At 39.2% G+C, this 21624-nt stretch overlaps 1 protein-coding gene across 2 annotated transcripts in view; it reads right to left on the minus strand.

The window, feature by feature from the left end:
* The window catches only part of SH3GL2 (SH3 domain containing GRB2 like 2, endophilin A1), a 196639-nt gene that overhangs the window by 39947 nt on the left and 135068 nt on the right, over positions 1 to 21624 (minus strand). For both annotated transcript variants that reach the window (XM_033123674.1, XM_033123675.1), the window contains exon 2: positions 6094 to 6162. In XM_033123674.1, coding sequence (XP_032979565.1) covers positions 6094 to 6162 — 69 coding nt within the window. The remainder of the gene's footprint in view (positions 1 to 6093; positions 6163 to 21624) is intronic.

The raw sequence follows: 21624 nt of genomic DNA on the forward strand, positions 1-21624 counted from the left end.
ACACAGTCGAAAATCCATGTATAACTTTTAACTCCCCCAAAACTTAAATTGTTTCTCAGTATCTGTGAGGGATTGGTTTTCCAGGAACCCTCACATTTACCAAAATCCATGGGTGCTCAAACCCCCTATGTCAAATGGCATAAATCAATGCATACACCCGGCCCTCACCATCCAAGGACTCCCAATCGCAAATCGAAACAATACAGATATTTAATGAAAAAAGTCCCCTTATACGTGGACCCGGGTAGTTCAAACTCATATTATTTAAGGGTCTACTGTACTTTAGAGTCAGGAAGTTCTTCGTCCATGATCCATTCTTGTAATTTACAATGTTGGATAGAGAGAAAAATAGCTCTCTAAACCTCTTTACTCACTATATCAATTTTCTTCTTTGACTAAGGCAAGAGTTGGCAAACGATGGCCAGCAGGCCAAATCCAGGCCACTACTTGTTTTTACATTTTAAACAATTGGGAAAATTAAAAATTATTCTTCACTGCACAGAATAATGATATGAAATTCCTAATTTCAGTGTTCTTAGATAAATTGTATTGGAACATGGCCACATTTGCTTTGGACACCATCCACAGTTGCTTTTGCTCTTCCACAGCAAAGGTAAAGAGTTACCACAGAGACCACAGAGGCCCTCTGGCCCACAAAGCCTGATGCACTTACAGAAAAAGTGTGCTGATCACTGTGCCAAGGTTCTATTTTCACTAAGGCACGCCACGCTGGATCTCTGAATGATGCTGACCATTTCACCAGGGGCCTACGTCTTTAGAGAGAAGATACAAGAGAGCTGAAAGGCACTGAATTGACTAGCACGGAGTTAGTTACTCTTTGGAGGCATCTGAATATTGCCTTTTTCCGACTAGAGAAAACAGGAATCAGAGTTTCCTGAACTTAGGTGGGAGCACACATGAACAGCACAGCGTTCTCTGAGGAGCAACAAAAGGACTGAAAGGTACTGCATTATACCAGATACTGTCATAGGGATGCAGCCGCAGAGTTTAAGAAAAAATGCACACCTTAAAATGGAGCACAGTTTGGGCGTTCAGTGATCATAACAAATAGGTGAATCAAACACCCCCTGGGACATGGGGTGACTCAGTGGTTACACAGAAGAAAAAAAAGTAAAATGTTAAATGAAACATTAAACTCTTTTCAAATTCTTAACTTTCCATCACCAAAGTTAAAAAAATATACATATTAAGAAAGCACACGCACCCACTGAAAGCACTGAGAACCCTGAATGAGGACACGTAATTGAACAAGTCATGAAGAAAACTGCAACCTAGGAGAGTCTGTCCGGCAGTAAGACACAGGCTGGTCCAATAGGATGTTTGTAATAGTTCCTTAGTGACGCACAAGGGTTCATGGACCTGTCCCTATACTGTTCTGCCGTATAGCAGTTACCTTATGTCTTCAGAAAGCCTGATTAATAAACAGGGTGTCAAAAAACAAAAATAATCAAGGCATTAGGCTCAGATTGCCCCAGCATATTTTTTTTTTTGCTAATCTTGGCCATTACCTTTAATGAATATGGGCTTGGAAATATACTGAAAACACGTAACAGGAAGAAATTTGTCTTCCTTGAATTTCAGGATAAGCAGAAGCCATCTTGAAAGCTCATCTTGTTTGGTGCTCTCACTTATCTTACAATTCTACACCAGTGAGTGAGTATCTACGTACAGAGCTCCACATCTTCTCTTTTATCACCAGGCCCATGAAGAAGACAGTCATAGCACGACAGACAGCCATGGATCCATGCAGGGTATGCGTCACTCCGAGTGTGCTGGTTGGGACTTAACCCCTTTCCCATTTGACATAAATTACTAGAATTCAAGCAAGTGTGATACTATTAAAAAGTGACATTATTAGTAACAAATTACTTGCCACAAAACTCGAAAGAGATGACGATTAGTGTACTTCACACTGCAGTTGAGAACTGTGGGTTTAGCCTCTGTTTAAACAAGGGCAGTGACGGGGAATTCAGTATTTCCTAAGGCTCTCTCCCTTTTTAAAACAGCTCTTACAGCCGAAAGTCTTTCCTTTTGTTGAGCCTGACTCTATCTCCCCACGGTTTCTACCCATCAATTCTACTTCTGTCACTTGAGGTTGGATAAAAGGATCTATCCCCTTGCCACCCAATGACTATATGAAAATAACGACCAAGGACATTTTCCCAGCAGCCCTTCCCCACACCCCACTCTGCAAAGAACCCACTCTTTCTCACTTTCATATGGAATAGCATTCTTTCTGTTCTTGCTCAATATTCTGCTTTTCTTAAAACTTGAGGCTGCCCCTTGATAAGAATTCCATTCTTATTAAAATGGTCTAAAATCACATTTCCAACCCTACAACCCCTCTGGTTTCAACAGAAGAGATTTCCCAGGATACTTTGCAGGGTGCAAAGAGACACTACACTCCTAGGCTTGGCGTCTGCATTACCCTTAAGCGCAGGGCCAAGAGAAAAGGCCAGGATTTAGCTCAGGTGCTCTCTCCTCTAGGAAGCTTCCACTGATCTACTTAGCCTGAGTTAGTTCTTCCTTGGGAATCGCCCCAGGACATTAAGTCCTGTAAGCCACTGCTTTTTGCACTGACTTCTTCCATCAATGCTGGAAGCTACTTGAAGGTAGGAATTATGCCTTAATCATGTCTGTATCCCTGGCATGTGGAGGCTTTCACAGATATTCCATGTGAATCAATGAACATAACTGAGCATACAAACACACAGACTCACTGCAGAGACTGATGGCAATTTGAGAAGGAAGCAGAGGTCCCTTATTTTAGAACTTCCTCTTGACAAAAACCCCTGCAGCTTCTCAAAGGACCAATCCACACAATGCCTGTACCATGGGGAGAAATTTAGTTTGTGGTTAATGAAACTCGTAAGAAGCAGATACCATTTAAAATGAACACAGAAACAATTTCCATGCAAAACGATTCCACTTTCACAAACATCATCTAATATAATCTCACCATCATTCTATGACATAGATGGGAAGTCCTATTTTCCATGAAGACGAAATTGTAGCTTAGAGGATTTAAACAATTTACCAAAGACCATGAACCTAGTAGGTTTTAAAGAAAGAATTCAAACTTGTGTCTTAGGAGGAGGAGCAAAGTGGTGATGGGCAGGACTGCTGCACAGACAACACAGACGCAGGAATCTCACCCAATCAGCTCTGAGAGAGGACGACCGCAAGCACTAAGAGACACACATGGTAACCTTATTGCATCTCAGCAGGACAGTGGCTGCGGTGGCTGATCAGAGAAACAATCTCTGGGAATACCCACTGCTCTCTCCCAGCAGTGCTGCTTGATGCAAACCTTTAATTTACTTCATTGTGTTGTCTAATTGCGCCTCTGAGGATACAGGCGAACAAAGGTCTCTACTCCAACTCCCTGATGAGCAGAACACCAACTGTGGAAGGGTGTTTCTTCTGTAGGCTTGGGAATACTGAGCTAAAATACTTTTGTGAGTGATAAACATATTAACGGGAGAGAAAAGAATTGATGTTCTAAATCTGAAACATGTGCTTTGCGATGACCACAGATACCTTTACCTTTATTGCAAATATAGCATGAGTACAGAGTACAAAATTTCCAATGAAGACATAGATAACACAAAAGATGTGAGAAATACAACAGAATGAAACAATTTCGAGATCTAAATCTCTCAATCTACCTAGGTATGAACCCAAATACAAAACCGTAGGTGTCTTCTTCAATCAGCAAAAGTTCACGTTATTGCCAGAATATCTACATTTTGAAATAAAAGCTTCAGGAACTCATTATTTTTTTAGGAAATAGAAGAAATAAACCCTCAGACTCAGAGGGATGTCTGTGGTTCTGTGCCTGAAATAAAATACTTGCAAGATCCTCTTTTATTTCAATTAGTCTGCAAGACTGGCATGGATTCAAAGCCTTAATTAGTTGTTCAGTTATAAACTCTCCTCTTTTCTCCAAATTTCTTATTCTTTTTGGTCTCATTTAAGAAACAGAAAGTTAATTTGTCTTAGCTTAGGCAGTGAGCTACCTAGCTTGTTACCTTTAGTCCTGGCAGATGAAGAAAACAGAATTCGAACTGACTCCAAATTTCTAAATTCTGAAATATCTGCCTAATCTGTCATTAACGATAGGACATTTGGCCATGTGGCATACTATAGATTCCCTCCAGGGTGGGGGTGGGGGGAGACATCAAAGGATAAGGGGGGACAAAGGAAAATCGGGTGACGACAGAAGTTGATGCACATGAAAAGATGTACAGGGCTGCTCGTAACAAGGAGCATGGAACTCTAATATTACAGGGCGTAAAGGAGTCAAAGTCAAGTCACTCCGAGCAGGTGAGTAGGTATCTGGAGACTGAGATGCTGTAGAAGAAGGATGGGGAGAATACCATTTCCAGAACTATGAACAGCCATGACTACTAGTTTTCGCTGAAGATCAGGTGGTATTTAGAACTGTCTAGAGATGAGAAAGGGGAACCAAGGCAGACTTCAGTCATGGGGCACGTGGCTGCCAGACATTCAGAGTAAGAGGCTGGCTGCCCAGACTTCAGGCTGGGACTGAGGACTCTCATTGTAAATCTCCTCTCAGTGGATACCTAGCCTATCAGTGCTGTCCAGCTCAAGAACTTAGCCAGAATGACAAGCTGTGTAAACACTGCAGTCTCATTTCCTGAGACCCCTGTCTTTTGGCAACTCGTTTTTTTTCAGGAATTCAATTGTGTCCTATTCTCCTGTTTGTTGTTTCCTTTACCAGAAACACACTAGGCTCTGCAAATGCTTACTTACCTCCACATCTTCACTTAAATATCAGGAGCGTCTTCCCTGACTACTCTGTGTGGGTGCGTTTCCTCTCCTCTATGCTTCTCTACTACCCTGTGTCATTCCCCTTCCACACCAGCCAGTATTTGTCCAGAGTCTTCCTTCTGCAGTACACTATGAACTCCACGTGGTCAGGCCCTTATCTAGCTGTTCACTGCCAGGTCCGACATGCCTGGCTCGCAGGAAGCACAAAACAAGAACTTGCTGAATTCCGCAGTGAACTCGTCAGAAGAAAAAGTGAAAACGACAAGGCAGAAAGTATGTAGGATTTTTCTTTCTTTGACTTTTCCCACAAACAGCAAAAATAGCAAAACTGAGGCAACGTCCTGGAATTGATATGAACTAAATAAAAATACGGTTTCTAGGTATCACAGGCTTTTGACATTCTCTCTGTTCAAGTCCAGGGTTTGTATTCCCAGCTCCTTCACCCATCTGCAATTGAACACCTAAATTAATCCTTTGCGCAATGTAATACACACTTCACCATAAGCCTAGGAATCACTTGCTATAAACAATCTCAAAGTGAAAGAAAAGAAACAAAGAAAATATGGTGTATGTCACAAGAAAAGTGAAATGGGATTATTTTGCTCACCACTTCCACCTTCACTTGCTGAGAACCAACTTTTCGGCAGAATCCTAAAGGATTTGTACTATTTTTAATCCTTAATAAAAGTCCCCCAAGAACGGATTAGCATCCTCGTTTTTTTATTTAAAAACAAAGAAAAGAAAAAAGAGGGTCCAAGCAATAAATTGACTTGGGAAACAAGCGGTGGAAGTGGAGCAGGTACAAGGTCAGAAAGGCCCACAGCTGCCTTCTCTCCACTCCACCTGCTGCCTCTGGCTGGCATGGTCCTGCAAGGGACAGCTTCTAAAGCCAGAAAGTGACTCAAACTCTCCCCAAAACATGTGAGACATCGGTTCCCACGTTCTCTTTTCTTCCCACCTCACCACAATTCAACAGCAGCTCTATGTTGTCCCTGTTTGGAAAAATGATGACAAAATCCAGCAGGCAAATTATATCATGGCATTCCACCTTCACTGAGGTATTGTCCTTGGGATAGTACAAAGGGAAGATGGGATACTTCACATTTTTTGTTTTAAAATAGATACTGGGAAGAAAAAAAAAAAGAAGAGTATTTTTCAAAATAAAAAAATGTATTCCCAGGCACCAGTGGAGAACAGTTTCCCCTTTCCTTTCTCCCTTCTTCTCTTAGTAGCCAGGCAATTTTATGTCAAAGGGAAGTTTAAGCGGTAATGACTTACCCTCTCCATCTCCTTGAAGTCATCATCTAGCTTGGTTCCTTCAGCTCCTCCAACCTTCTCACTCACTTTCTGTAGAAAATAACCAAACGGAAAATTATTATAAAGTTTCTTTAAAAATACATTACAAATGTTAAGCACTTTCACAAACATCATCTAATATAATCTCACCATCACTCCATGACAGATGGGCTGTCCTACTTTCCATGAAGACGAAACTGTAGCTTAGAGAATTTAAACAATTTACCAAAGACCATGAACCTGGTAGGTTTTGAAGAAACAATTCAAACTTGTGTCTTCTGATTTCAACCCCAGCACTCTTTCTATTATGTAAATCATGATATAACTCTCTAATCACTGACATTCTCTTTTTCAAAGTTCTGAGGGACAACAGCATCATAAAATACTCATCTCCCTCTGTATAATGGATCTAAAATGCTCCCTAGATAGAAAAATAAAATTCTTACCTAATTAGATTGCTACTTCTTCAACTTATTCCTCAATGGACTATTGAACAGATAATCACATTTATCAAACTTGCAAGAAAAAAAAAATCATCCCAGCTGATCTTCAAATAAAAGGACTTGAACACTAGTCTTAGAAAGCGCCCTGTAGCTGTCTGCATCCTTACGTACATACGAGAAGACAATATGGAATGATATTGATGCTATTTCTTGGAATTCCCATTATCATATAATTTATATTCATCAATTTATACGTGCAAATGTTCATTTTTCACATGTAGGATTCACATTCATAAAACATTAGCTATACTATTCTGTTCTGAAATAAAGATTCAAATTAAGTCTAATAAAATTTTATGAAGGGATCACAAGAAAAATACGTTGGTTTCATCCAAGACAGATATGTTAAATGCTAACGACATCAGAATTTCGTTCCTCTTACAATACTCTAATTGTAAAGATAGACACTTTTCAATAAGACATCACTGTACTACAGAGTTATCACACACAGATATCAAAGTACGATTTTTCATTTCCTTTAGTAGCCACTGCGTTGTGGGTCTCTGAAGGATTCCCATCACGACCAGCCCTGCAGAAACCTCAGTAACAACCTGGATCATCCCAGCGAGCGTGGTTCACCTCCTTCTAAAAGGGCCTCTGGATGCATGGCTCAGTCTCCTGGCCATGGAAGCTTGTATATCCTGGATTGGGCGGCTAAGGTATATTCCTTACCCTCTTTTTTCTCTCTGTCTTCTGCTTTCTGCCACAGGAAAACCTTTAGAAGAGATCACTCTTGGAGTAACCAAGAATCTGAATTCTACCACCACTCTAGCCCTTCGTACAGATACCATTCATTTCACCCCAGCAGCAATAACAGGAAAATATGCTGTGATGGAAAGGCATGACATGGACTGACTCCTCTACTCTTTGCTAGGTAAACTCAGTTCTTATAAAAATTAAATGGCATAATAAATATAAGAATCTGTGTCTGAACCTACACAATATGTAGTATATCCTAGCTCCTGTCTCTCATCAGTACAATATGTATCTACTTATAGTACCGTGGACTTTCTCAGCCATTTACTGAACTGTTCTTTCATACCTTGAGAAGAATCTAGCAATTTTAATTAACATAATATAATGTTAGGCAGATAAAGGTCAATGATGAAACATGAAAGCTCAATAAAAGCGATATGAAGCATCTTTACTCTGTATAACTGACGCATAATTTTTCACTTGTAGTTTATCATCTGTGTACCTCAAGAACTATGTAAAACAGATATTATTCCTATGCTGCAGATGAGCAAACTGAGGGTCGCATAAATTAAATTCCCTACCCATGGTAGAGACCTTTAGCCATAAAGAGGTGTCGCCAGGACCTGAAGGGAATTTTCCCAGGCTAAACCCTCCGCTTTCCACGTCCACCACGACTTTGAAGAGCTGTCCATGGTACTGGCCTCCTCAGCCTGAAGTTCCATTAGATTCAGAAAAGCCCGAGGTGGATGCACTGCCTTAACCCTTCACAGCAGCTCTCTCACTTAACTTGTGTCTTGGGTGATGCTAGCTATTCACTATTTCAACAACAGGCACAGATCCCGGCTTTGTCTGGCATTACTACCACCTAATCTTAAGCTTGCACCAACTGCGATCTGGCCCAGCAGTCAGCTTCTTTGCCAGCTTTCTTAAAAATGTTTACCAAACCAGAATTGGGGGGTGGGGAGACCCTAGCATTCAGTTTAGAACCTCCTAGTGGGAGCCTGCATGCCAGTGACTTGATCTGCACATTCAGGTCTTCATTACAAGAAATCACAAATCAAAGGGGCCTTAAAGGTTATCAAATTTTCCCTACCATCCAACGGATTTTTTACACTGATTCTCCTCCTTTCACTTTGCTCAGTGGTAGCAGTTGTATATGGCTCATATTTCTACTCCTCTTGTGTCTTATTCTTGAAGGATGTGGTTTTTAGTTAAATTTAGGCTGGAAAACTCTAATCTAGTTGATCTCCTATTGAATAAAGAAACACATGCTACACAACCCCAAATCAACTCTCAGTTCCAGTCGACTGTCTCCAATGCCAGGGAACTCAGTATATGTATCCCAAGGTCCCATTTTGGTAAAAACTAGATCATTATAAATAGACCCTTCCCATGACCTATGAATGAGATATTTTTTATTTGCAAAGTTGTCACAAAAAAACACATAGCTGAGAAATGTCTCCATTTGTAATAACATTAGAGAACCCTGTTAACCTTGGGTTAATTACATTTTGATCATCTCTAGGATATAAAATATGGCTTTCATCAAAAACCACAATATCACATTTTCAACCCCATATGGCTTAACTGAGAATGATTTTAATTTCTCTACTTTTTGCATCTATCACAGGTTAGAACCACAGTTGCTGGCTCACTGTGTCAAACAGGACACCAAATGGGATCACTGTGTCCATTAATAATAATTTAGAACTAGTCCTGGTAACTCATACTAAATCCAATTCATCAGTCCATTAGCTGTAACTATTTGGTTTAAGGCGTGTGCGTGTGTGTGTGTGTGTGTGTGTGTGTGAGAGAGAGAGAGAGAGAGAGAGAGAGAGAGAGAGAGAGAGAGAGAGGGAGAGAGAGAGAGAGAGTGAAGCTCTCTTCTCAACAAAAGCTGACATTAGAGGTGCTCTGAGAAAAACAGTTCAGCAAACAGTGAATGAGATACAAGTACTGATTTGATTGGTTGGTTGATAAAAAAAAATTCTTACCTAATTAGATTCTTGGAAAAATAAGAGTATTCAAACTGAAATCTACACTGTTCTCTGGGCTTTTTTTTCCCCCAAGTCACAGAGGATCTAAATCTATCTAGGCACTGAATTACACAATGGGATAAATAACAACTGACTCATTCCTTAGAAGTATGCCAAATATTTTCTCCTCCGGTTCCTTAAGTACATTACTAAGACTTCTATCATTTAATGCATGAGTCAAGGTAAGGAATGTAGGCTCCCTGAGCCCATCTAGCCAACAATTAGTTTTGTTTTCCTTTCCCAGTGCCATTTATTTAAGAATAATTTTGTCCTGTTTTCCAGTGAGGTGAATCCTGAAACCAAGATTTGATAGTATTGAGTATTTTCTGATGCTGTTTGTGCTAATATGCTTGCCATTTGAGAAAGTGATCCATTAGTTAAATGAAAATCAACAAGTTCTTTGAATAAAAAGCAGTACAAATGAACCACTATGCCCTTGTGCATCTTAACAAACAACAACAAACAAACAAAAAACTCCTCTAGTCAAATTCCTTAATTTTACCCACTTTAGCACGACATTGGGAGCTTATGCTTCTAATCTTATCTTCTCTCACACCCTCCACAGGCTCTCTGTTCCAACCAAACCAAAATCTCACCTTCCTCTACCTTACCTTTATTCTTCATTGTGTTTCTCTCAATAATGTACTCAGTAAAGATTTATGGAACCGAAGCACAATGTACTTTTGTAAATATTAATGTTAAGATGACAGAGGAGGCAAAAAGTGAGGCAAGTAAGACTGATCATTTCACTCTGGGATGGACTTTCAAAATGCACAACTTTTCCAAAAAAAAAAAATAATAACAACATAAATAATAAAAACCAACTGATGTTTTAAATTAAAAGTCTTCATTCTGAGTCTGCACCAGTATTGTCTCATGCTATCCTTCTCCATATACCAAATGAGAAAAATGTCCATGGGAACCAGCGGCAAGAGACAGCTGAGATAAATGACCACTATTCTCAGCAGAGGATGCTGCACTTTCCAACAATGACTCATGCTCCCCCTCACTAACTGTCATCTCTAGGCAAAAGCCACTCCACCTTCTAAGCACAGCTCAGATTATTCCCTGCATTGCATCGCATTAAACACTGGAGGGCCAACTACCAACCATCTCTTCAACTGCCTTTTATAAAGGTCTCCTTGAAAATCACATCATCAGTGAAATTCAATAGACTGAAGACCAAATTTATTCATACCTCACACAATGCGAAGTTATTTACCTCCTAGCTTCTCTCTTTTTGTTCAGCTTTATATCTATTATCCATCATACAAAGCCAGGTTTCCTTACCATCCACCAACTATGTTTATTCCCTCTTCCTTGGGCCTGGACCTACTCACCCTTTCCTATTTTTCAAATCCTACGAATTATCTATAATGCTCGCCCAGATTTCACCTTTTCCATCCACTTGACCGCCCACCCTAGTTGAAAGTTATTAGACTTCCTTTGCAGCTTAATGAAACACATCATCTGTTGGAGTACTTGGAACTTGCCACCTGAGTAAAACTGCTGAGGACCTTTGCTCATCTGAATTATAAGACATTAAAGGAGGGAATCCTATCACATGCTTCTTTATTTGAAAACTTCCGAGACTGCATTACTGAACATAGTGCTTGCAGAGCAGACAATTATGAGTTGAAAAAATTTTATCTCAATGAATTACTCTAAGACCAAAAATTGCTCACAAAAGGAAGACCCTTAACTATGAGTTAGCACTGGTTCTGTATCTCCTTTCTAGGAGTTTAATCTCCCCTCCAAAGAGTAATGTCTTTTTCTCCATCAGCAACAGGCAGAAAATTCAATGAACTATGATGCCTGATATTTATAGCCAAAGTTAAAGAAAATTCTCTTAACTGTAACCATTCTACATTCATTCATCAAATTACTTTTAGTACAATTACAATTAAGAGTAATGACATACGTTCTTCCCATTAAACATGGTTCTAAATACGTATGTATTTTATATATGTCCATGTGTGTACATAAACACACATGTGGGCAAACATGTTAGTGTGTGTGTGTACCCACACTATAAAATAGAAAGTAAATATAATATTTTTCCAAAGTGCTTTTTAAAAATCATCAAAAATAACTTTACTAAGTACTGTACTATCTGTTTACTCATATTAAACAGATAGAATTATTTTAATGTTCCATAAGTTAAGCATAACTAGTCTGTCAAAAGAAGAAAGTAGAACTCCTGCCCACCTGTACCATGGAACAATCCACAGAATTATATACATGTATAATGCAACCTCAATGAAAATGAAGTCAATGAGAGACAACGGAGGTAATTTTTATTTTTAACTGGATCTAGAATCAAGACACCTGAATTCTAGCCTTGATGATGATATCAAATAGTTGAATGAAAGAGAAAATACATAACTTGTTATTGCCTCAATTTCTACACCCAAGAAATGAAAACCACATCATTTAACACTAGATTTTTTGGAGAATTAAATTAAACTATACATGTAAGAGCACTTTGTAAACTATCAAAAACCATTATTAAAAATAAGGGGTTTATTGTGTCTTAACAGGTGGTCTTACATGAAAGGTAGAATTTTAAGTTGGTTTCCTACATTTGGCAAAAAAAATTCTACATGCCTTAAAGAACAACATCACTTAATGCACAAGCTCTTTAGAAAGAACTGAACTACCTCTGTGGGACACTGTACTGTTTTCCCAACATTTGTAGACAACCATCACCTATGAGAATAAATAAAAGTCCATATTCTGACTCTTCGTGAAGCTTCTTCAATCATTAATCATTAGAAAGGTACTAAAAATAAAATTTATAATGAAAATATTTAATGACATATCAACTATGCAGAAGGACACAGAGAGTCAAAATTACAGCAGTATTTTCTTGGTATTTGGCTAAATAAAGTAGATCTTGCTTTTCCAGATGGTGGTATTCTCATGTATGAAAGGCAGGGTGAATTCATTCCGTGGGATATAAGTTTCACACTAGTTTTTCTCAGCTGTCATTAAATTGGAATGCTTAAATGCCATGATGTTTTGAAAGTGAATTTCGGGGAAAAAAATATATATATATATTTATATTCCAGCCCCCATCTAGAAACTTCAGATTTTCTTTGAAAATGAGTAAAGGCATTTTTATCTATCTAAATTGAGCTAATTCTGCCCATTTCTTACAATCAAGTAGAATTTATATATTGAAGAAAAGTGGAAAGGATCCTCTTATATAATATAAAAACTAGTGATTTCCCCCCACAATAATTTAATAAGATTAAGATTGATTTTCTTTGAACACCTGGAGCTAAAAACATTAAAATGAGTTTAGTGAGCTAAGCACTTGGTCCTTTTCCCAGCCTCCAACCTATTTTGCTTCTGGTCAAACACTACATAGAAAATTCAGAAATTGATTTACATGATATTCTAATTGTGTCTGGTGTGGTTCACTAGGGTTAACAGGAAAAACTTTCCAAACTCCATTTACCCAAAGTGAGACTTTCCCACAGACTATGTAGCTAATTACATACACCCCCTCAAAGAGAGTTGGTAGGATTTATTATAGGGTATCATGCAGAGTTTCCCTGGAAAGACAGTTTATACTATCACCTATAGTTTCATTTGCAAATGATGCTATTTTTGTCTTCTAGAAAAAAAAATTAAAAGTATAAAAATGTACAGTATAATAAAACAACCAGTATTTCTCTATTTTTCAACTCCCCAAATAATCTAGTTCCTCACCAAGTAAGGAGCAAGTTTCAAAAGAGGGGGATGATATTTCCATCAAGTTTCCCATCCCTGACAACAGGAAAAGTTTTATACATTTTCCTAGTCCACTGCAATAAGCCACTGAAATTGAACAAAATATAAAAAGACAGTGTTTTCTAAAAATAGACCCTAAGACTTAGGGCTAGAATTATGTCATATAGCATTTTTAAATTCTATTTAAAGCTCAGTCATAAATTCCCTTGAGGAAAAAAAACAGAAGCTGCAAAGAGAAAAAATGGTACCAGTAATTCATTTGAGATTTCCGTCCTGGTTAATGAATGACCTAGAACCTAGATGGAGTGCTATTTATAGCACATCAAAAGTAGATAATAAGCTAGGAAAGAGAGAAAAAGAGAAAATACCATGCAAAGCATTTGGAATAAAAAGAACGGAAACAAGGAAGGAAGGAAAGAAGGAAGGAAGGAAGGAAACTCTATGATACTTTAACCCCCAGATTCTCATTCTAAAAAAAATAAAAAAAAGACAAGAAATCATCTTTAGTTTAAATTGACCAAATGGAATGAATACAACAGAACTCAACTTGAATGCCAACTATGTACCAGGGACTTTGCTAGTGCTGGAGGTTTCATATGCAAATAAGACATGGCACATGCTCTCTGGGAACATGAGTTTGGTGAGATATGTGGATACACAAACCATTTCAATATACAGCAGGACCTCGAATAGCATTATTTTATTCAATGTCATTTCGTTATAAGTTGATGAGATACTATAGGAATTTAACTCTTATTTATATCAAATAGCCTATGACAAAACTGTTTTTGTTACACATCATTTTACTTAAAGTTGCAGAACATATTGACAGTGTTAAGTGAGGACTTACTGTAATGAGGTAAGTACATAAAAATATGTAGACAATCATTAGAACTTGGGATAGACAATTTTATCCTAGTTGAATAAGAAGAAAAGGTTGGGGAAAGCTTCTCGCAGTGTGGCTAATTCTCAAATGTGTATAGGTAAGCCAGAAGGATAGATAGATGTGGGATACAGGAAGAAATTTTCTCAAGTAGAAGCTACTACCTGATGAAAAACAAATATAACAACAACAGTGTATGCAGCAAAGTAGATATATTTCAGTGCTTCCAGAGCTCAGAACATAAGGCAGGGAATGATAAAAAGTGATACAGGAAAAAGCAGAAAGAGAATGGTAGTGAGCCTTCTATGCCACGCTAAAGACCTTAGTGTTTTTGTGGTTTTTTTCCCTGAGTTTTAGGGAATTTACCTAGTTGTGTAATCATCTCTACAATCCAATTTTAAACACTTCCATCACCCCAAGAAGTTTCCCTGTGCCGGTTTTTAACAATGCTCACTCCCACCATTAGGCAACCACTGATCTGCTTTCCATCTCTACAGTTTTACCTTTTCTGGAAATGTCATATAAGTGAATCATACAATAGGTAGTCTTAAATATCTAGTACCTTTCCTTTCGCATAAGACATTTGAGATTCATCCATGGCATTACATGTATCAGTAGTTTAGCTCCTTTTTATAGGTGAATAATATTCCATTGCATGGTTATACCACATTTTAATCTATCCATTCACCAATTGATGGATATTTGGATTACTTCCAGTTTGGGGATATTTTAAATAATGCTGCTATGAATGTTTGCATACAAGTCTGTGTGGATGTATGTTTTCATTTCTTTTGGGTAGAGAGCTAGAAAGAGAATCATGGGTCTTATGGTAAGTGTGTATTTAACATTTAAAAAAGTTGCCAAAATATTTTCCAAAGTGTCTTACTATAAAACCTTAGACTTTATCTTAGAATTGATGGGGGAACCTGCAACAGGTTTTAAGCTCGGTAATATAGTAAAATTAATTGTTGTCATCTGATTACAGAGAGAAGACTATAAAAAAACAACAAGATTAGAGACAAGCAAATCAGTTAGAATGCTACTGCAATCATCCAGGTGGACGATGAGGGCTTAAACCACAAACTCTGGGAAGAAGGACAGACTCAGTAAATGTTTAGGACATAAAATAAACAGGTCTTTGTGACTGATTTGATACAGGAGGGAAGCAGAGAATTCTAAGATGGCTCTTAGGTTTCAGGCTTTGATAGATGGATGAATACAAATGAGCAGAACTCAGGTACAGAGCCATAGGGTTTGAAGTCCTAGTAAATATGTCCAGCAGGGAACTGAATATATGAGTCTAAGCCTGTAGGGAGAGGTCAAGGCAAGAAACAGCTATAAGGAATCAGCAGTTATGTATTTGATTTATAAAACTGGAAAAGTAGACGAGATTGCTCAGGGAGAATATGTATCCACAGAGCAGTTATCGCTCAAGGAGAGAACCTTAAGCATCACCAAAAAATTAGCGACAGGAAGCGGGGAAAGCCAACACAACGATCAAGAAAAAAAGTCAGAAAGTAGAGGAAGAATTGGGAAAGAGAAGAATCAAAGAAACCAAAGAAGTCGTTTCTCAAATGAGTGCAAGCAAGCCCAGAGGAGGAACGAGAAGGTGGTGGTGGGTCGTGATTAGCACAATTATTCCAAGAGTCTGACAGCTATGTGACCATGCAAACTGCTACGTGTTGATGTCGGTTGGTACAATGAGCTCAAAGGCAAAGTACATGCTCTAAGGGACACCAGGAATCAGAGAACAGGAACTACAGCCTCATACTTTTTGTGGATAGCATTTCTTCCATTTCACTTTCTGCCTATAGAATTATCGTTCACTACTGCATGAAATACTCATAACAAGTAGAATAACTGACAGGTCCCAGCTGCAGGGCAGGCAGCTCAGAATATGCTCCATTTCCATCACTCATGCTTAGACAGCCTCCTTCCATCCATTCAAGGCAGGTACTTCAGCGCTGCAGAAAGCAAACATCTGGGACAAATTGCAAGCCAATGGGTATCTCAAGACACCTGAGCGACTCCTACAAGTATTTCATACATCATTTTATGTCACATGTGGCAGCCACACTCTATCCTGAGGTAACTGCTCTTCCCCTCCTAAGCCAGAGAAAACTAGCATTACGCTCACAGCTGCAATAAAAATCACAAATTTTACCTTAAATAACGATAAGAGATATGAAGAGACTTCAGAGATAGTCATGAAAATAGATGGACAGCCAGTTGGCATTCAATGAAGAAATCCCAGGCCCACTATCTTATACAGATCACTGATCCATTGACAAAGGAATTACATTCGGACAAAGAATAACCATACAAAACTCAGAAAGATGGATCCCTGTCTGAGATTATCAAGTTTGATAACTCCTATCTGCAGAAATTCCATCATCCGAACCAAAAATTTGAAAGGCGCCTTAGTGATCCAACGATATATAGAGAGATATATTCCATTTACAATCCTGGGCAGGATTTTCTGAATGCTAAGCACCCTGTCACTGCAAAGAGGCTGTGTGCACTGACAGAGGCACCACTCTGCTTCCACTCCGAGCTGCAAGGTCTGCTGCCTGCAGTGAAGCCGACTCTCCCTGGAGACTCACACCTTGCAGGCTCTGAAGTCAGAGAAGGAGAAAGGGTGGCAGCTCCCCCCACCCATCACACAAATTCATGGTTTGCTTTTTTACCCACAATCTCTGGTATTAGAACTAGGTGTCCTCTGCCCCTGCAGCATATATGTAAGAGGAAAGGCTGCTGCATTAGCTGGAGCATATATTCAAGTAATGCCACTGCATCCCATGCTAACTTGGTTCTTTCTTTCCCAATATGCTTTCCAGATGTGGAAAGACGCTACAGCCTTTATCATCCCATTTCCTATTGCCTCTATCAACTATGTAACAATAGTTATTTTTCCCACTCTTATACAAATATACATAGCATTTAATAAACAATAAGGACGGTTTTGGCTCTTCTACAGGCTTAGAGTGGCACAAAGTTGGGGACAGGCTCTAAATACGATCTTAGCAATAAAAACTGGCACTAATGGCTTCCTTTGCTTTCAAGTTTCTGCCCAGCACTTTTCAACCATGTGGAAGACTTGCTCTTGCTCCTGAAAGGGTTGACTGCTTGCAGAACTCTAATGAAATTATGTCAAAAAAGAAAATATGGGAAGGACACAGGAAAGGATATTCTGGTTTTAATTCTGCACAGGCTTACTAATGGCCCAATGTCAGCACCTGCTCATGAGCAGTAGGTGGTGAATACAGGGACTCTGAGAGGCTGTCCTCTTATTTGTTCAAATTGGACATGCGAGGAAGGGATAGAGGAATACTCAGAAGGGAGAGACTTTGAAGATGAGGCTGGGTACCTCTTGGTATGGCAGGGAAAAGAATGAAGCCAAATATGTACCAAGAAGGCAGCCTAGTGACAGTTGGTTTGAAGTCACTTGTCCTTAAGCTCTGGGATGTAAGGAAGAAAAGAGTGAATTGACAATTTTAACCACTTTATTGAGATATAATTAACATGTCACAAAGTTTATTCATTTAAAGTATACAATTCAGTTATTTTTAATGTATTTACCGATTTGTGTGGTCATCACCATAATGTAATTCTTCAACACTTTTCATACCAAAAAGAAACTTCATACCCATCAGCAGTCACTTCCCCAACTCCATTCACTGCCCCACCCCCGACAACGCCAATCTCCTGTCTCTATGGATTTATCTAGTTTGGAAGTTTCATATAAATATAATCTTCTAATTACGTGGTGTTACTTCTGGTTTCTTTCACTTAGCATAGTATTTTCAAGGTTCATCCATGTTATAACCTGGATGAGTACTTCATCTCTTTTTACAGTAGAATAACTTTCAATGTATGGAGATACCACATTTTGTGTATACATCCATAAGTTGATGAACCTTTTATGTTTTCTTTCTAGGTTGGTAACCTTGAGCACGTCATTTTCACTTTTAAGTTTTCCAACTTAAGAGGTGGATAATTAAAAGCTACTTCCCAGGGCAGTTATAGACTGTAGAATATAACTGAGTAAGCTTTGTCAACTGTAAAGTACTTCTATAATGGAAAGTAGTGCTGTTACTCTCCACATACCACGACATGACCCTGTAACTTAAGAGTGACAAGGTGACAGGACATGTGGAAATTCATGCACATGGTGACTGGAAGGTGAAGGCTTCCAAAACGCTGCTACCCAGGACTAGCATGTGGTAAAAGAGAGAAACACAAACACTTTCCCAAATCCAGGTCAATTAAAGGGTGGAGAGACATTAACATATACGGCATGATGACAGATGAGGATCTTTAAGACCAAAATGGTGTTCCTGTGGGCCCCTGTCACTCATTAAGTGTCACTCAAATTTACACTTCAGAAGGCGATGTTATACTGAGAAAGCACTTTTCAGAAGTGACCCCTTAAGTTTTCTTATCCAGTCACTTCATGTTATCCGAGTCCTATGGTGTATTCGTTCACTGAGTTAGCAAGGAGAGGTTACGTTAGAGAATATGAGAGGAAAGCGGATACATTCATGAGCCAGTGCAGTATAGACTTTTTTGTGCGTCAAAATGAGAGATGTCAATTCTTAGTTGGGGTGGGGGTTGTAAGAAAGAGGAAGTCAGGTCATCCAGCAGCAAAGAATCAGTGCAGGAGTGAACTTGTGTTTGTGATGGGAACACACCATGCCATGGGCACCTGTGCACACCGGCAAGCAGGGAGAGGGGCAGGGATGGGAGCCACTGAGGAAGTGGGCTCCAGATGAACAGGTGCGTTATGTCAGGCAGCCAGGTCCTACCAGGCACCGGACTGAAACCCAGGTCCCCTAATTCTTACACCCAATAAAACTCCTGATTCCCAAGAAACGGTATACGTGGGCTGATGGTAATCAAGAGGGATCAACCGGCAGCACTGTGGGATACTGTAACGGGTGAAATTGTTAACTTGTTCCCATACTGTGTATATTGCTAAACACTGTGGCTAAACATTTCTCTGGTAACAAACAAGGACTGATTAAAATGAGTTAGGCTTTCCTGTCCTTCAATAATAAATCAATCGCTTCCTTCCATTGCCTACACTCCTACTGAATCGGATTGTCTCTAGGTCAATTGTGCCCTCCTCTGTGAAGAAGTCCAATCCCCTCTGTCCTCCCACCACGCCTGGGCCTAACTCTAGTTAGCACTTGGTAGACTGCATTTTGCACCACCATTACCCGTTTACATGCCTCTCCAACTTTTTCAAGTTCCTGGAAGGCCGTGATTTCAATCTTGCCATCTCTATTTCTCAGGGCCTCGCTCAATGTGTGAGCAGAAGAGAAGGCAGTAGAACAGCACACCCACCACTGCACGCACTTGGTCTGCTTGTTTTTTCCTTTAGCTTCTTCTTTCCATGCAATTCTATTTGATCTCATTCCCTTGAACCATCATTGCACTTGCCTTTTCTTCTTTCCCACAAAATACCCCTCAGCCAATGGCAAAGCTTGAAGACAAAAGGTGAATATAGAAAACAGGAAACCAGCAGCAGCTCTGGGCACTTTCGACCGCAGTAGTATTTTAAATGTGTGTTTTAAAAATTAAGGTAAAATGCTGGCATGACTGTTGGTAAGAATGTGATGAAAAACGTTAGAAGAAGGAGGGTAAAAGAGTCGGCCTCTCAAACACTAATGATCGGATGAGGAGTCAAAGGTGTTACCTTTTCATACACTTGTTTCCCACCACATCTCCATCACCACCACGACCACCCTACAGCTTCTGATTTCTGCCGTTCATTCATTTGGAAAAGACTGAATTCTTTTTATGTGGCAGGCACTGAAGATGCCACGAAGGGGATATGCAAAGACCCTGGCCTATGGGGTAAGCATGGCTCCTCCAAGCGGCCAGCATGACTCAAGATCGGAGAGGGAAGGAGGAAGCACCCAACGTGAAGCTGGAGATACCTGCAAGAGCCAGACCCAGCAGGTCCTCTGGGACTAAACGACGGCCTTCCTACTAAGAGCAATGAAGGTGAAACATCAGAGGATTTATGATTCTAAAATATCATGCTAGATAGACTTAGTGCAAAGCCACTGAGCCAAATAAGAGCTTGCATTCAAAAAAGGATGCTGCATTAGGAAAAGGTTTCATTCCTGCCATAACGGCTATACAGCGTTTCGCTTTCCTTTGCAGGACCAGAGAACTGTGATTGTCACAAGTCTGGCATGCACAAGAGAACATATGTCGTCTCTCTGGAAGAAGTCCTGCATGCATCAAATCCCAAACTCGCTAATAAAAACATCTTGCTCTCTAAGTAGACTTAGAGAACATAATATATAGGTTTTATTGCTGTTGTCCATTTGTTTTGGTTATGATTCCCTTTCCCTACACAGCCCATGAAAACCCACAGTGGGACTTAATTTACTGGAACCTAAAATAAATGTTTCCAATGAATTATTTTATAGTTTCCTGCAAACTGTGTTTCCCTTGAGTGAATTACCATCTACTCTTACATAATATTTCCTAACTTAGAGTATGCTCAACTTGTCATTTAAAGCTCAGGAGAATATAGTTAGTAAAGCAGAAGGTTTTAGATAACACACTACCATTACAAGAGAAAGTTATACCATGGGAAAAAAATGGAGGGAAAGTCTCTTGCTATTTAATGAATGTGATTCTCCTTCTTTTCTACTAGCTAAACACAGGTACCTTTCTTTACACTCGTCATGAATTAATGTCACTCAAATAGGGAATGTGCCAAGGTAGAAACGGGATTTAAGCACCACAAGAGACAAGTTTCTGAAGAAAAATTAAAGATCAAAGAGGAAGGCTAGTTTCACATAGAAATCTGGCATGTTATTTCCAACTCCAAAATGTGTACACCCATCTATATGCCACTCAGCTTCCAAAAAGCGAACAATTTTCTCCCTTTGGTATGAATACTTTTAAATAAATAAAATGCTCTCCCAACTCCCCCCCCCCGACACATTACTCTCTTTCCCAATGGCAGACCATTCATTTTTAACTACTGCATAGTGTTCCACTGAAAGAATATATCAACATTTGCTTTTGTGTTTTTTTTTCCTTTAAATTAAAGTTTATTGGGGTGACAATTGTTAGTGAAGTTTCATAGATTTCAGGTGTACAGTTCTGTAATTCATTATCTATATCTCACATTGTGTGTTCACTATCCAGAGTCAGTTCTCTTTCCATTATCATATATTAGACCCCATTTACCCTCTTCTAGAGCTGCCCCTCCCACCTCCCCCCTTGTTTATCCATTTCCTTAGTGATGTATATTTGGGCTGTTTTACATTTTTTACCAGTACAAACAGTATGGTAGTAAGCACCCCCTGCATCTCCTGCTGCCTGAGTGAGCGTTTTCTCTAGGAGTTCAGTGAAATTAATGTGGCAGAAGGTACACAAGTGTATGAATCTTCAACTTATTTAGCTATTGCCACATCACTCTCCAAAGCAGTTACACTAATTTATAGTCCTACCAGTAAGGTACCAAATTTCCCATTTTTCCACATCTTTCTCATTATTTAGTTTTGTCAGACTTCTTAAATTTTGTAAAACTAATGACTGTAAATTTATATTACCACCTTGTTTTCATTTTCCTGATTGTTAGGGAAACTGAACATCCTTTCACACTAATTGATCTTTTGTGACTCTTATT

The sequence above is a fragment of the Rhinolophus ferrumequinum genome, chromosome 12, assembly GCF_004115265.2.
Source record: "Rhinolophus ferrumequinum isolate MPI-CBG mRhiFer1 chromosome 12, mRhiFer1_v1.p, whole genome shotgun sequence".
NCBI classification, from domain to species: Eukaryota; Metazoa; Chordata; class Mammalia; order Chiroptera; family Rhinolophidae; genus Rhinolophus; species Rhinolophus ferrumequinum.